The 12,497-nt window shown below is 40.5% G+C and overlaps 2 protein-coding genes across 6 annotated transcripts; one reads left to right on the top strand and one right to left on the bottom strand.

Moving 5' to 3' along the window:
* Positions 1 to 1,218: 1,218 nt before the first annotated feature.
* Positions 1,219 to 3,938, top strand: LOC143140265 (proline-rich transmembrane protein 1-like). 2 transcript variants are annotated; one of them, XM_076301054.1, is made up of 4 exons: positions 1,219 to 1,539; positions 2,002 to 2,193; positions 2,786 to 3,004; positions 3,526 to 3,938. In XM_076301054.1, exons 1-3 carry the CDS (start codon positions 1,219 to 1,221, stop codon positions 2,960 to 2,962), a joined length of 690 nt encoding a protein of 229 aa, XP_076157169.1. In that variant the 3' UTR covers positions 2,963 to 3,004; positions 3,526 to 3,938. The 2 variants fall into 2 exon arrangements, with proteins under 2 accessions (XP_076157169.1, XP_076157168.1); XM_076301053.1 differs by having other exon boundaries at positions 2,786 to 3,938.
* A 2,811-nt stretch (positions 3,939 to 6,749) lies between these two features.
* Positions 6,750 to 11,903, bottom strand: LOC143141080 (transmembrane protein 268-like). 4 transcript variants are annotated; one of them, XM_076302335.1, is made up of 10 exons: positions 11,698 to 11,903; positions 11,463 to 11,548; positions 10,760 to 10,901; positions 10,340 to 10,434; positions 9,846 to 9,953; positions 9,159 to 9,317; positions 8,781 to 8,891; positions 8,043 to 8,132; positions 7,470 to 7,688; positions 6,750 to 7,181 (listed from the first exon to the last, which is right to left on the bottom strand). In XM_076302335.1, the coding sequence occupies exons 3-10, from the start codon at positions 10,878 to 10,880 to the stop codon at positions 7,014 to 7,016; spliced, it is 1,071 nt and encodes a 356-aa protein (XP_076158450.1). In that variant the 5' UTR covers positions 10,881 to 10,901; positions 11,463 to 11,548; positions 11,698 to 11,903; the 3' UTR covers positions 6,750 to 7,013. The 4 variants fall into 4 exon arrangements, with proteins under 4 accessions (XP_076158450.1, XP_076158447.1, XP_076158448.1 ...); XM_076302332.1 differs by having other exon boundaries at positions 11,652 to 11,715; XM_076302333.1 differs by lacking the exon at positions 11,698 to 11,903 and having other exon boundaries at positions 11,463 to 11,644.
* Between the last annotated feature and the right edge of the window lie 594 nt (positions 11,904 to 12,497).

Below are 12,497 nucleotides of genomic sequence, written 5' to 3'. Positions count from 1 at the left end.
GCCTGCGCATAGCCTAGGTTGTATAGCTGGTGATTTGACGTGCCAAATCGAACCATGTAAATAAAGGAACTGGTCACTGTCTGCTCCACTGGATCACTTTCTTTTTGTTCTCTTAATATTTGATCATTAAATGTCTCTATCTGGAGGACTGCCTATGTGTCCATGTTTCCGTTTCCCTGGTCTTTTGTGTTATACCTTTTCTTGGAAGTAGAAACCATAGCAACCATAGCATCCATGAGATGCTTATATCCATGATAATAATAATGCATGAAATGAAATATCCAGCAGCTTTTATCCATTTAAATAACCACATAGTTGTTTGTTTCTGCAGTCACTCTCTCCCCTTCTCTCTCTGTGTGACTCAAAATGTCTTTATTACCCTATCCATCAGAGTCCTTCTATCCATCTCTCTCTCTCTCTCTCTCTCTTTCTCACGCTCTTGCTCTCTCCAGCGGCCTGCAGCCACCCCATGCTCTGATTCCAACCAGTGTATGTGTGGTGACAGTCAGGGGTTATATAATGCACATTTGTCCCTGAGCATAACCTGTCTCTCTGCACTCGTTCATTTCTCTCCTCCTCCTCTCTCTATCTCTCCGCATCTCAGTGTGTCTTTCTCTAGCTTTGCCTCTTCCCTGTTGCAGCCCATGTGCAGGCCCAAACCAGTCACTTTGAATGAATACATTATACTCTGATGTCAACATGCATGCTACAGGCTGTCACACTCTCTGTCACGATGGGCTACAAGAATCTCACCTGCATCAGCTCTACAGCTGTTGCAGTGAGTTAACCATTAACATCCGTTTATTTCTGCTTGTGAAGGTCAACTTCATATTTGGAAGCTGAAGACATCTGTAACAGTTTGTACTTATTCTGCAGTACTGATCTATTCAAAATGCCTGCAAGGTTTTAAATGTCAGTCTCATTAGGTGCACATATTAGCTGGACAGACATGGTGGGTGGGTTTTTTGTAAAAGAGAGAAGAGACAAGCAGGCAGTGTTTTTCTCTTGTTGAAGTTGCCGCTTTTCTCCTTCTCAAGAATCCATTTAGAAATTCAGATGGGCGTTTGTGATACTGAAGCCATATAATGAGGTCAAAATGGTGTGAAACTGCTTTTTGTCATTGCTCTCTGTGTCACTCACACACACACTCCCTCAGTGATTCTCTCTCTCCTGAATTCAGGTCTGGATGAGTCAGGGAGGCAGCAAATGCCCCAGCAAATGAACCAGATGCTGCCCCCTCCCTACATCCCTGCCCAGGACCCTAACATGCCCCCACAGGCACCCCAGAACCCCGGCTGTGGCCCCCAGCCCAACTACCCCCCTCCTCCACCTCCACCGGGCTCCGAGGGCTACCTCCAGGAGACCCAGTTCCACTGTGGGACTCTGGGCCACTCTCGGGCTCCTAACGGCTACCCCGTGCAGACACATGGCCCAGGAGGAACCGTCCCACACCCCCCAGTGGGCTACCTGCACCCTGGATACCCTCTCCAGCTGCAGCCATGCACAGCCTATGTACCGGTCTACCCCATCGGGACATCGGTGAAGTACCTCATTCATTACACTCCTGTGTTATTGTTTTAGTCATACATTACATTTTGTCATGCGTGTGTTTATTTCTCTCTGCTTCGTTTTAAATAGATATTGAATTAATGTATAAAACTAGCTATCTAATTAGCAAACAGCCAACAGATCTGCCTTTCAAACACCATCAACAGAACTGTGGGTACTGATAAAAGCTTGTCAACTTGTTAATTGATAATTGGCCATGAAATTAGTTGATACTTGGCCATGCCTTAAAAGATATTACGCAACACCCTTAAAGCTGAGTATTGCTGTGTTTTGCTGAACCCATGACCCATAATGAAGTCTGTTTTTAACCTTCAACCTGTCAGCCACTTTGCAATTACAAAACAGCATACACAGTATTGTGGTATGCAAACTACAAGTTCAGACTGTAAATAACTTAAATCAAACTTCCATCTGTTGTGTCTTCCGTCGCAGGGGCAGCCCTACATGCCTAACGGAGGGCCCCACCCTGGCGTGGCTCCTGGGCAGATGGCCATGCAGATGCCCCCTGGCATCGCTTTGATGGAGACTCGGCGCCCGCCTCATGATTACCTGCCCATCGCTGTCCTCACCACCGTCTGTTGCTTCTGGCCTACAGGAATCATAGCCATCATCAAAGCCATGCAGGTGGGACCACACACACACACACACACACACAAACACACACACACACACAATCATGTCCATACACTCAAATCAGAAGTGCACTCCAATAATACAAGATAGTGGGAAATACTAGACATTATAAGGAAGAAACATTCAGATGGTATGTTTTATGTTTCAAGGACTCTGCATACAATCATGGGCGGAAAAGGGAACAGACACATTATAACAATGCAATATGTTGTTTAAATCTGTAAAAAATAGCTTTCCAATATTGTGTGTCAGTATACTGTTAATGTTAAAAATACACAAATTGCACTTAGCAGTTTACATTAATATTGTTTTGAATTTGAATTTATTATCAAAAAAGTCTTTCTATGAATACAAAAATGAAAAAAACTTCTCAAAAACCTTTTTAGCAAGTTTCCCCTCTTTGAAATGCAAGCATAATGAAGGTTGTGTATTTGTACTTATGTGTGTTTGTGTGCTTGGAGTAAAAATGATTAGGCTTTCATCATCCTTACTGCCAGTACTCCTCTTCCTCTTCTCACTCTCTCTCTCTCTCTCTCCCTCTCTCTCCCTCTCTCCCTCTCCGTCTCCCCCTCCCTTGTCCCAGGTGCGCACAGCGGTTGCTAGGGGAGATATGGTTACTGCGGAGATTGCCTCCCGAGAGGCGCGGAACTTCTCCTTCATCAGTCTGGCGGTGGGCATTGCCTCCATCGTGCTTTGCACCATCCTAACAGTGGTGGTCATCATCGCTTCCCAGCATCACGAGGACGATTGGGAGCCCTAGGATGGAGAGAGTGGGGTGGAGGTGGAGGTGGTGTTGGCAAAGGTTGGTGGAGAATGTGGGCACTAAGAACAGACTCCTTTTCCTGCTGCTAAATGTCGAAGGGCGCAAGTGGTTTAACGGTTCTGACTGACTGACAACACTGCACTGACAATGTCCTGGTGAACTTTCAAACATTGGCATTCATGCTTCACAGCAAACATGGCAAGCGTTTAAGCGACAGCAGTGTTGTCACAAAGGCTTAAATGCAAAATTTACCATAATTCACTTTCCAAACATGGGCCAGTACATAGGCACTACAAACACTTTTCATATCTGATGTACACACACACACACACACACACACACACATACACTCAAATCATTTGAAGAAGGCTCATCCATTATTATAGAACAAGCATACACCTACACACTTCCATCACTAGAGTTATTATATACAGAAATGCTCCATTAGTATTAAATAGCATTGATGGTTATGCATTAATCATAAATGCTGTATATTTTATTGTTGTGCTTGTTGGTATTCAGTAACTTGATTGAATCTTTTTTGTCATTCATTATTGTAGGTCACCAGTGGTAGAGTAGTAACAAAACAAATGAAACTGCCAAAAAGAGGGAATTGATGAAGTGATTCAACAGTAATTTCAGAATGACAACAGTCAAATACAATCTGGGTGAGGGATTTGACTATGATTTTGCCAAATACATGTGTCAATACAAAGATCTGCTTCCCATAGTCATCTGTTAAACAGATCATGCCAATACGTTAACAGTGTATACAAATGATAGCCAGTGTTTTCCTCTTGTGTGTTGAGAGGAGACCTAAAGAGAGCCAGAACTAATCATGTTGCCCCTACAGTGTTGCTGTAGAATGCTGTAGTTAGCTATAAGAATGTATTGAGGAGGGATATCATCTCTAGTTTTACCCTCAGGACCTAGAGAAGAGCCTCATAGGACATCAGTTTGCTGTTTTATTTATTTATTTGTTTTGTTTTGCTTGTTTTTTTTTTTCTAGTTTCTAATGTCTCCAGATAACTTTGGTTATTTATTTATTTGTGATTTTATTCAATTATTTATATGCATAGTTATAGATGAATTTCTTCAAAGTTGCATTATTTCGTGTATTTTCAAATCCATAGATATCAGCTCATCATTAGTAGAATGCTCATTCTTTCAATCAGGCCTATTTTGACGCATGTGAGTATGCACCTTCAAGCTGCATTTGAGAGTGCAGAAGCTCTTTTTCTTTATCTTTATGAATATTACATCTGGCTTCCTTGTATTATTTAATTGTCAGTCTAAACAGTGCATATGTGGGACTACAGGAACTGTGTCCTGCCAAGTAATACATTGGTCCATATACATGGACAGAACACTTCCAATGACCTGGAATTTTGGGCCAGTGGGACCAGGCCCAAAGGAACAGGGTGTCTGACTGGAGATGAAGTGTCTCGTCAAGAGTACAGTGATAAAAATAGCACCAGTTTTTGACATTGTTCATAGACTCAGTGGACACATGGGAGACCAGTTTGCTATGTCATCATAGAGGTAACAATCTCTCAGTGTAGGGCAATAGGACAGTTTACAGTCTACACCATGTCAGATCTCATGCTCGATTTTGGCTCTGAAGTTTAGAATAACTGACTTTGTGTTTGCAATGTAGGATTGGATCGTTTTTACATTTCACTGTCAAAAAATGCATAGTGGTATTGATTTCAAGAACTTTTCCATATATTTGTTTAATGTTGACTCCATACTATCAATCTAATGATGTGCTGGATTAAAGTTGCTACCAGTTGTCATTTTATGTCTTAGGTGTGATAGGTTGCACAGATAATTCTGTATTGTATTTTTTTTTTACAATGTACAACCCTAAAGCAGTATCTTTCATCGGACACAGGAATGCACAGCTGATAATCTGTTTACAGTGCAGTGGTTACTCCTGCTCTCGTGTTATTCTGTAGCTGGTTCTGATGTAACATGTGGATTGGAAACTGCTCATGAGCATAAATTCTCATTGACTGCTCACACCATGGCAACCTACCTCTGGTTCCATTATTGACATCTTTCTGCACTCAGCCTCCTATTGGACTCGGTGTTGGCCTGTGCTTTATACCTGATAGTATCTCTGCCTCAGAGGCAAATGGGCGATAATGCTGTTTAGTAGGAATAATGATGAAACTTTATTTATATAGAAACAGACATGCCGACCCTTTGAATCAAAGGCTGTTGTTTGAAATCAGCTATCCCCATCGATTTTTTTAACAAATATAGACATATACAGTATACATTCCCTTTTGAGTTGTTTTTATTTAACATTCTGGACAGAAATGTTGCCATATCTTCTTCTTCTCCCATTGCTGTTAATTGGCTAAATCTTAGCTTTTTATTAAGTGTGACTGGAAACAGATGAGAAAGTAATTTGCAATGATTGTGCCAAGGGGTGTGATAGAGCTCAGCTTGCCTTTCTTACTTTCATTCTCATGATTCCACACACGGTCAGATTTCATAGCTGGCTGATATTATTTGAAACATTTTTCTATTCATGTGTAGACAGAAACAGCTTGAAATTTCAGGATGTGTATACACAGTAAATGCAGTTTATTCCTAGCGAATATTGCTGGGCTTAGATAACTCTCTAAAAATGCTTTACCTCCTCCAGTGTTTGATATATGTGAGAGATGAGAAAACAAAACAAATTCTGCCTGGTTACTTATGACTGCTTTGGAGTGAAAGATCTTTAAGCTTGCAATCATGCCACACGTGCTTGTGGCCCATTTGACGAGGCTGCCAGCTCACCTGTGTTAAAGTGCTTTGAGCTTTATTGTAACACATGCATTTGCTGTATAAGTTAAGTTGAAGAATTAAAGACAAATGTTTGGTTGTGAACATTTTGACGGCGACAGTTATTTTTTGTTTCCTCCTTTCACCACCTTCTTCCTGACCTGAGTGTGTGTGTGTGTGTTTGTATATGTTGATATATATAGTGTGTGTGTGTGCGTGCGCGTGTGTGTGTGTGTGTGTGTGCGCGCGCGCGTGTGTCTGGCTTTTCCATTGCTCTGTCTCTAAGGTGCTATTTTTAGGTGCCCTGTTTTTTCTTTTTCTCTCTCCATTTTTGTATCTGTCTCTTTCTCTGTCATTACAAGTAGAATGAGCAAGGAACACTCTCTCTATCTCTCTCTTATGTTTGAATGAATTCATTTTCATTTTGTCATGTGTAATTTCAAGCAGGTAATGGATTCACACGGATACTATTCTGGTGCCATAACACATGGAAAGAGAGAGAGAGGGAGAGAAATGGCAATGTGTGTGTGTGTGTGTGTGTGTGTGCACGCGTTTGTGTGTATACTGTGGCAGGAGTATAGGCCAGACTGTCTGTGGGATCACAGATGGTCATTTAACCACCCAAAGAGACCCAGCATCTCTGTGATCGTTTACCTTGGTCTCCCACTGCAGTCCTGCTGCATCAGAATGTCACAGCGCTGATGCCCTGGCTGACCTATGCCATCAGTCCGGCTGTGCGCATTTGTGTTGCCATGCAGGCACTGTGTATCTACGCGCCAACCACCTCCATTACTCAATGTAGGATGATTAACATCCTTAATGCCAAACCAATCATGCAAAGCATGCCAAAGTCATTCAGCAGCCTTAATTGTTTGCTTACCTCTGATGACTAGTAATACAGCACACAAGAAGTCATCTCACATTTATTTCTGTCAGCTAAAAACTGACATTTTTTCTCATTCACATAAATCCATGCATCTTTGGCATACAAGCAACTAACAGTATATATTTTTAAAGAAAGGTTGAACTTTAATCATGACATTAAATCACATTAATCACATTATACTCATCAGTACCTTGACATTGTCAAGTAAAATAATTTCTAATACTTTATGAGACATTCATGCCTAGTCTAACACTACATAGTGGATCACTGACCGCAACTGATGCTGGCCTGCTACAAATAAATATGAACTCTATTTATCTATCAGTCAATAAAGCACTATTGGAACATATAGAATGTGTGCATGAATGAGACTGAAATGCCTTTCTAATGTAAGACTTTCAGATTGACGTACTGGCAAAGACACAGAGCAGCAGTCGTACAGTGAGATCTTCTCCCATTAATTAGTCCTTGTGGGGCACTGGGGAGTCTGTGAGATACCAACAGTCTGATGTACACGGAACTATAGGTCAGTAAGAGCTGCCGGGCTATAGCCTGTAGAAAAAGAACAATGAGTTTTTTCCAAGAGGTGAATGAGTCAATAGTAAAATACTACACATGATAATAACTTGTGTTAGGACATTCTGGACATTGCATCTGCAAATAACTTTTCAACACACAGTTACATTTGGCAACCATTTCAATTCACATTTCCATTTAAAAGTATTCAAATGTTTAGTGTAAGCTGTGCTAGCATTATGTTTCAATGGCATACTAGACTTTATGACTTAAACTGTATTTTACTAATTTTCCAATAGCTTGTCAACAGCCTATTTTACATACCTGTGCCGTTAAGATAGGGTCTGGCACAAGACTGAGGTTTTTTGTGAGTTTTGTCTCCTCCCGCTGATTAGAGAGGGTACTGGCATTTCCGTCTTCATTCTCTTCCAACAATGGACGCTCCTCTTCAGGAACATCACGGTCCAGTGATATTGCATCAGGGTCATAGTGCATGACCTCTATCACCAACGTCAGCTTAGACATTCTTTTCTTTAGCTTTTTCTGAAAGTGGTTGAAATGCATACATTTTGGAAAGGGCTGTTAGTGTTACCATGAGCTTGTACCCCAGCAAATTTGTTAATTTAATTCTGCTATTTATTAGTTTGATTGATTAAAATATCATACAATAATTTACTGGGAATACTAGTTGACTGAAACTGTATTCCTCAACTTTAATAAAGCTTAGTTTGTTAACAAGGCTGAGGAATAGATTCCTCATAATTCATAATGTCTATTTTGGGGGTTTGATCATCTTTGCATTGATGCCTTTTCAACAAAGAGTAAGGCTGCCAAAGGATGTGGAAGTTTATACAGATCAATACTACTGTAGTATACAACACAAATCAATACACGTACCTGCAGCTCATTCCTGACAAAACTCGTGTCCTCAAGGGCTTGAGTGAGGCCGGCCAAGCACGGTGTCAAATCCCAGTAGACACAGAAGAGCTGAGACAGACCGACAGGATAGAAATGCAGTGAAGGGAGTATAGGGACAGGTAACATTTGCAACACAAATCCCTTGTAAACCACCATAGACTGAGATCTTGTTAAAGTTCCTGCAAATGACACAAAATAGCATAAACCTTCATGTCAGACTGAGAACAGAAAAAGGGTTTGTTTAGAAAAGCTTTTCTGCCTTAGCAGTGGACGCATTTCCTATTCGTTTTTTTTTTTTCTTGTAGGCCTAGTTAACACATTAACACTATTTGTATGTGCAAAATGTACTGCAATGGAACTGTAATATGAAAAAACAATTATGAATGTACAAAAAAGAAAATTAATAATTTGAAGTGAAAACATTCAGTGGTGGTTAAAAACGCTAACGTATGCAAGCTCTTAGAAGTGAAAATAGCTGAAAAAGAGGTCACTGGTGTTCACTTGAATTCTTTTTAAACAACAGGGCTGGAGCTTTGAAGATCATACAATAGGAAATGCAGCGTCTAGGTGGATCAAGACAGATTTCCCTGATAGTTTTCCCATTCCAATCCTGTACATGGTTGACAATCTAGCACAGGTATGCCTGCAGGCAGTGTTAGCAACTGTCTTTTCCAGGGGGCTATTAAATAAATCAACATAGTGCAGAAAGACCATTACCTGCAGTGTTCCTGTACAGTGATGTACCCAGTCTGCCACCCCTATCAGCAGAGAGTGTCTAATCAGCCTCTCATTCACCTGGATTAGCCGGATGTCTGTGTTGATGTTGATCTGTTGTCGAGAGCCATTTTGGGTCAAGAGTCAAGAGTTGAATGTGTACTGTTTGTGTGGACATTTGGGCTTTGTTAGGTATGCGGGACTCATTAGACCCACTGCAGCTTATTGGTGATATCAACTAATAGCATTTACAAATAAAAGCATATACATATATACATATCCAAAATATATATCAATGGCAATTAAATAAATACCCTCACTTGAACTGTTCAGCTCAACAGCAGAAATCTAGTCTATGGTCATGTATTTACACTGATGTACCTCTTTGCTGCTGTGGTGGAGAATAAGGAGAATGGCTGTGGTGAAGATGATGGACGCCAGGCTGACACAGAGGCAAAGAACCCAAAAATCTGTGGTGGCCTCCACCAGGTAAAGATGCACAGTAGAGTAGAAAGCACACCACAGCACTACATACAGCACCTGGCAGGGAGACACAAAGGAGAGCTTTACAGGAATCACCTGCCACTTTTGCTTTTCTGTCAGCAATTAGGATCCGGCCCGCAGTTGTTCAGTAACAAAAGAAAGACAAAGATATGAAAATTGGAAGAGGTGGACCTGTGCAAAATCTGGAATAATACATTTTAAGTGAGATATATATATATATATGTGTGTGTGTATGTGTGTGTGTGTGTGTGTATGTGACCTAGGCTATCAGTGCAAGCTAGTGGTGTTGATCTTTGGCAGCTTGGGGCATGTCCACAAACTTGTTTTCAGTGGGTTAAGGCTGGCAGGGCTCTCCAGCAGAAAAATAAAACAGCTAGCAAAGTTTTGCTCCATATCTGCAGTTATAGGCAGCCTTGCAGTATGGCGCAGGAGATGTTTTTTGTACCCCTGAATATCATTGAGTGACAAAGCCCTATCTTACCTCTTGAAATATTTGAATCCTGTCTATTGTAATATGATTTGTGGATTTAAATAAAGAATTAATATATGCGTGTGTGTTATTACTGGGCCTAGGATGAAGTTAAAGAGGTTGGAGTTGAAAAAGAGGAATCTGCGAACAAATGGACTGCCCAGAGCTATCTGAAGAGGTGCCTCAAAGTCTTGTGTAGGGATCTGTAAAGAAATCAAAAGAGGATTTGTTTAGTCAAACAGTGTCCCATGGGCAAGCACAAACAAGGCATAAAAGCAACTTAATAATCTATTAGTATACAGTGAACATTATCTGCATACACTCAGAATTGCATTAATGCAATATCTTCAAGTATTTTGACTGTTTTTCATGATAAGGATACATGACTCATGACACAGCATGAACTCGGAAGATTTTGAAACAAAGATTTCATTCAAGGAAGTGGTATTTCTACACAACTGACAAAGGAACTGTTTGTTTTTATCAACTTGTTTTGTATCAGATTTTTCATCTTTAAGCAAATAGGGGAGGGAAATAAATGAGAGAGAAAGAGATAGAGAGAGTTGACTTGAATGGGATTTACAATAACCTTAAAGCCCTCTTGCTCCAGTACACCTCGACAGAGTGGAAGGTCAAACCTTGGGCTGAACACAGAGGAACTGGGAACAGCCAACACACGCTGGCCTATAAACATATAAATGAATAAAGAAATACATAATTTCTATCATTCATATTTATTTAACTGGACCTCTGAAGTGCTATATAAGAGAGAGAAGCATGAAAAATAAGAAAATGACAGGAGAGAAATTGAATAAGATGCCAAAGCCAAATGAAAGATTAAAAAAAGTTGTGGTCAGTAGCATCTACAAGAAATCTCACACATTTTGTGGCGTGATAATCAGACAGTTAATGTTCAACATATGACATGTCCTGATAAGGCGAGGCACAAGTTTTACACATCAAAGCAGTGAGCCAGCCAGATGTGAAGTGTAAGATACCAACTTCATACCATTAGTCCATTTAGGTGCTGTACTGTTCCCTGCTGGTGATCTGGAGGCCTGAAGGTGCGATTCTGTATCATTGGCAGCACCAGCTGAATGATCTTGTGTCAGTTTGAGTCTGTCTTCCATATTTACTGCATGTTATGGTCCCTGGAGAAGAACGAAAAAGCACATGGACTTTTTCCATAGGTGTGCTTCACGTGAGAGCAACAAAAATCACTGAATGGGAAAGATTAGAAACTGTAAAATCATAAAAGTGTATAACAGTAACATCTAGAAATCATCTACCTGGAAGAAGAAGTAGGATGTCATGTGAAACAAATTAAGCAGTGCTTGATAGGATCCGAATGCAGTTTAATTCCAAGCACCAACGTAGTTGACATTCATGAAAAGAAAAACATCACGGCTCACAGTACTTCCCTTTCTTAAGTGAGCTTTTTCACTTCCACCGTCAGTGTTAATGAAGTGCTTATTAAAGACTAGCGTCGGGCACAAGTGGCAATGCTATTATAGTGTAGGCTTAGCTATTTTTTGGTTATAGTCTTGCACAACCCTGTATTTGAGTTTCTAATTTCTATATCAAAAGAAATGTAAACAGGAAATACGTTTCTAAAAAAGGTTATCTTTCCCCAAAGACTCCTGTGTTTTAGATTCTACCCTACACATAATTAAACTCAGATGGATAGAAATGAACATAAATAGAACACATACTTATGCAGATGAGCCAATAGTTCCACAGCAGAAGCCATCACATGTGCAGTATTCACAACGATATTCTGGTCCAAAAGCTTGACATTCTGAAGAAAATAATGAAGAGATGCTGCAATTACATATCCCATCTGAGAGAAAACAGTATATACCTTTTGTTTCCAGTCTGTCCCTGTGTTCTGTCAAACTTACACACTTAGGCAAGTGCACACACACACAGAGACACAAACACACTTACTGCTTGCCTGCAAATGAGCTGAGGACATTTTATTGGCGAGGTGAAAAAGCAGTATGTCACTGTGATGACGGCTTAGTCTCCTCCCTTCCACTTGTCTGACAGTTTTTTTTTCTTCCTCCGCCCTCTAAAATGACTTCAACTTCTTGAATTATAGAGATTAAATAACTTGGTAATCCTTAAAAAATATCTATTCATTTGATACTTTCTTTCTACCGTTCTATTTATTCAGGCACACACAGACTGCATTCTCTCTTGGCAGTTTACTTCCTGTTGAGAACTACCTCACTTGAGCACTCTTAAGTTTCCTCCCCATGCTTTAGTTCCTGTTCTCTCTACTCTCTTTTAGTTCCTTTCCTCATTCTATTTTCTCAGTATCCCTTTCTCTGTCTCACTCTGTCTGTGAGCAAGCATGTGACTTGGATCAGCTGGGCCCCATGACTAAAAGAATTCCCATAGTATTTCTCAGCCTCATGGGGAGTGTGCATGTGGTCACTCACACCAATGGAGGTCTTGTTCTCACAGGAAATCTATCAAGTTTCATTAGTTCATATCATGACTTGAAATGAATGCTACGCCCCGCGTGAGGACATAGAGATAGGCCTACATAGAGATAGAGATACATCTAGATACATAGAGATAGGCCTACATAGAAAGCAGCCAGATGAAATCCTACTTCATCAGCACAAGACCAATGATTTTGGTTTTGTTTCTGAAAAGCACTGAAAATGCAGACATACAGAGATATGCAGTCAATACATTTCCATGAACCTGCTCTGTGAGATTCCTTTCTCAGTGGCCTC

Source organism: Alosa pseudoharengus, unplaced genomic scaffold, assembly GCF_046254945.1.
Source record: "Alosa pseudoharengus isolate Yale_2024_CS ecotype anadromous, Long Island Sound unplaced genomic scaffold, YU_APseudo_1.1 YU_APseudo_1.1_scf_23, whole genome shotgun sequence".
NCBI lineage: Eukaryota > Metazoa > Chordata > Actinopteri > Clupeiformes > Clupeidae > Alosa > Alosa pseudoharengus.
The sequence above is the reverse complement of the archived record's forward strand: the minus strand, read 5'-3'. Positions and strand labels throughout refer to the sequence as shown.

Excerpts from the sequence above, each read along its gene's own strand:
- LOC143140265 (XM_076301054.1), top strand. The coding sequence starts at position 1,219 with ATGAACCAGATGCTGCCCCCTCCCTACATCCCTGCCCAGGACCCTAAC. Across the intron at positions 1,540-2,001 it reads TCTACCCCATCGGGACATCG|GGGCAGCCCTACATGCCTAA; the intron begins GTGAAGTACCTC and ends CTTCCGTCGCAG. Across the intron at positions 2,194-2,785 it reads CCATCATCAAAGCCATGCAG|GTGCGCACAGCGGTTGCTAG; the intron begins GTGGGACCACAC and ends CCCTTGTCCCAG.
- LOC143141080 (XM_076302335.1), bottom strand. The coding sequence starts at position 10,880 with ATGGAAGACAGACTCAAACTGACACAAGATCATTCAGCTGGTGCTGCC. Across the intron at positions 9,954-10,339 it reads TGGAGCAAGAGGGCTTTAAG|ATCCCTACACAAGACTTTGA; the intron begins GTTATTGTAAAT and ends ATTTCTTTACAG. Across the intron at positions 7,689-8,042 it reads TTGTCAGGAATGAGCTGCAG|AAAAAGCTAAAGAAAAGAAT; the intron begins GTACGTGTATTG and ends AACCACTTTCAG.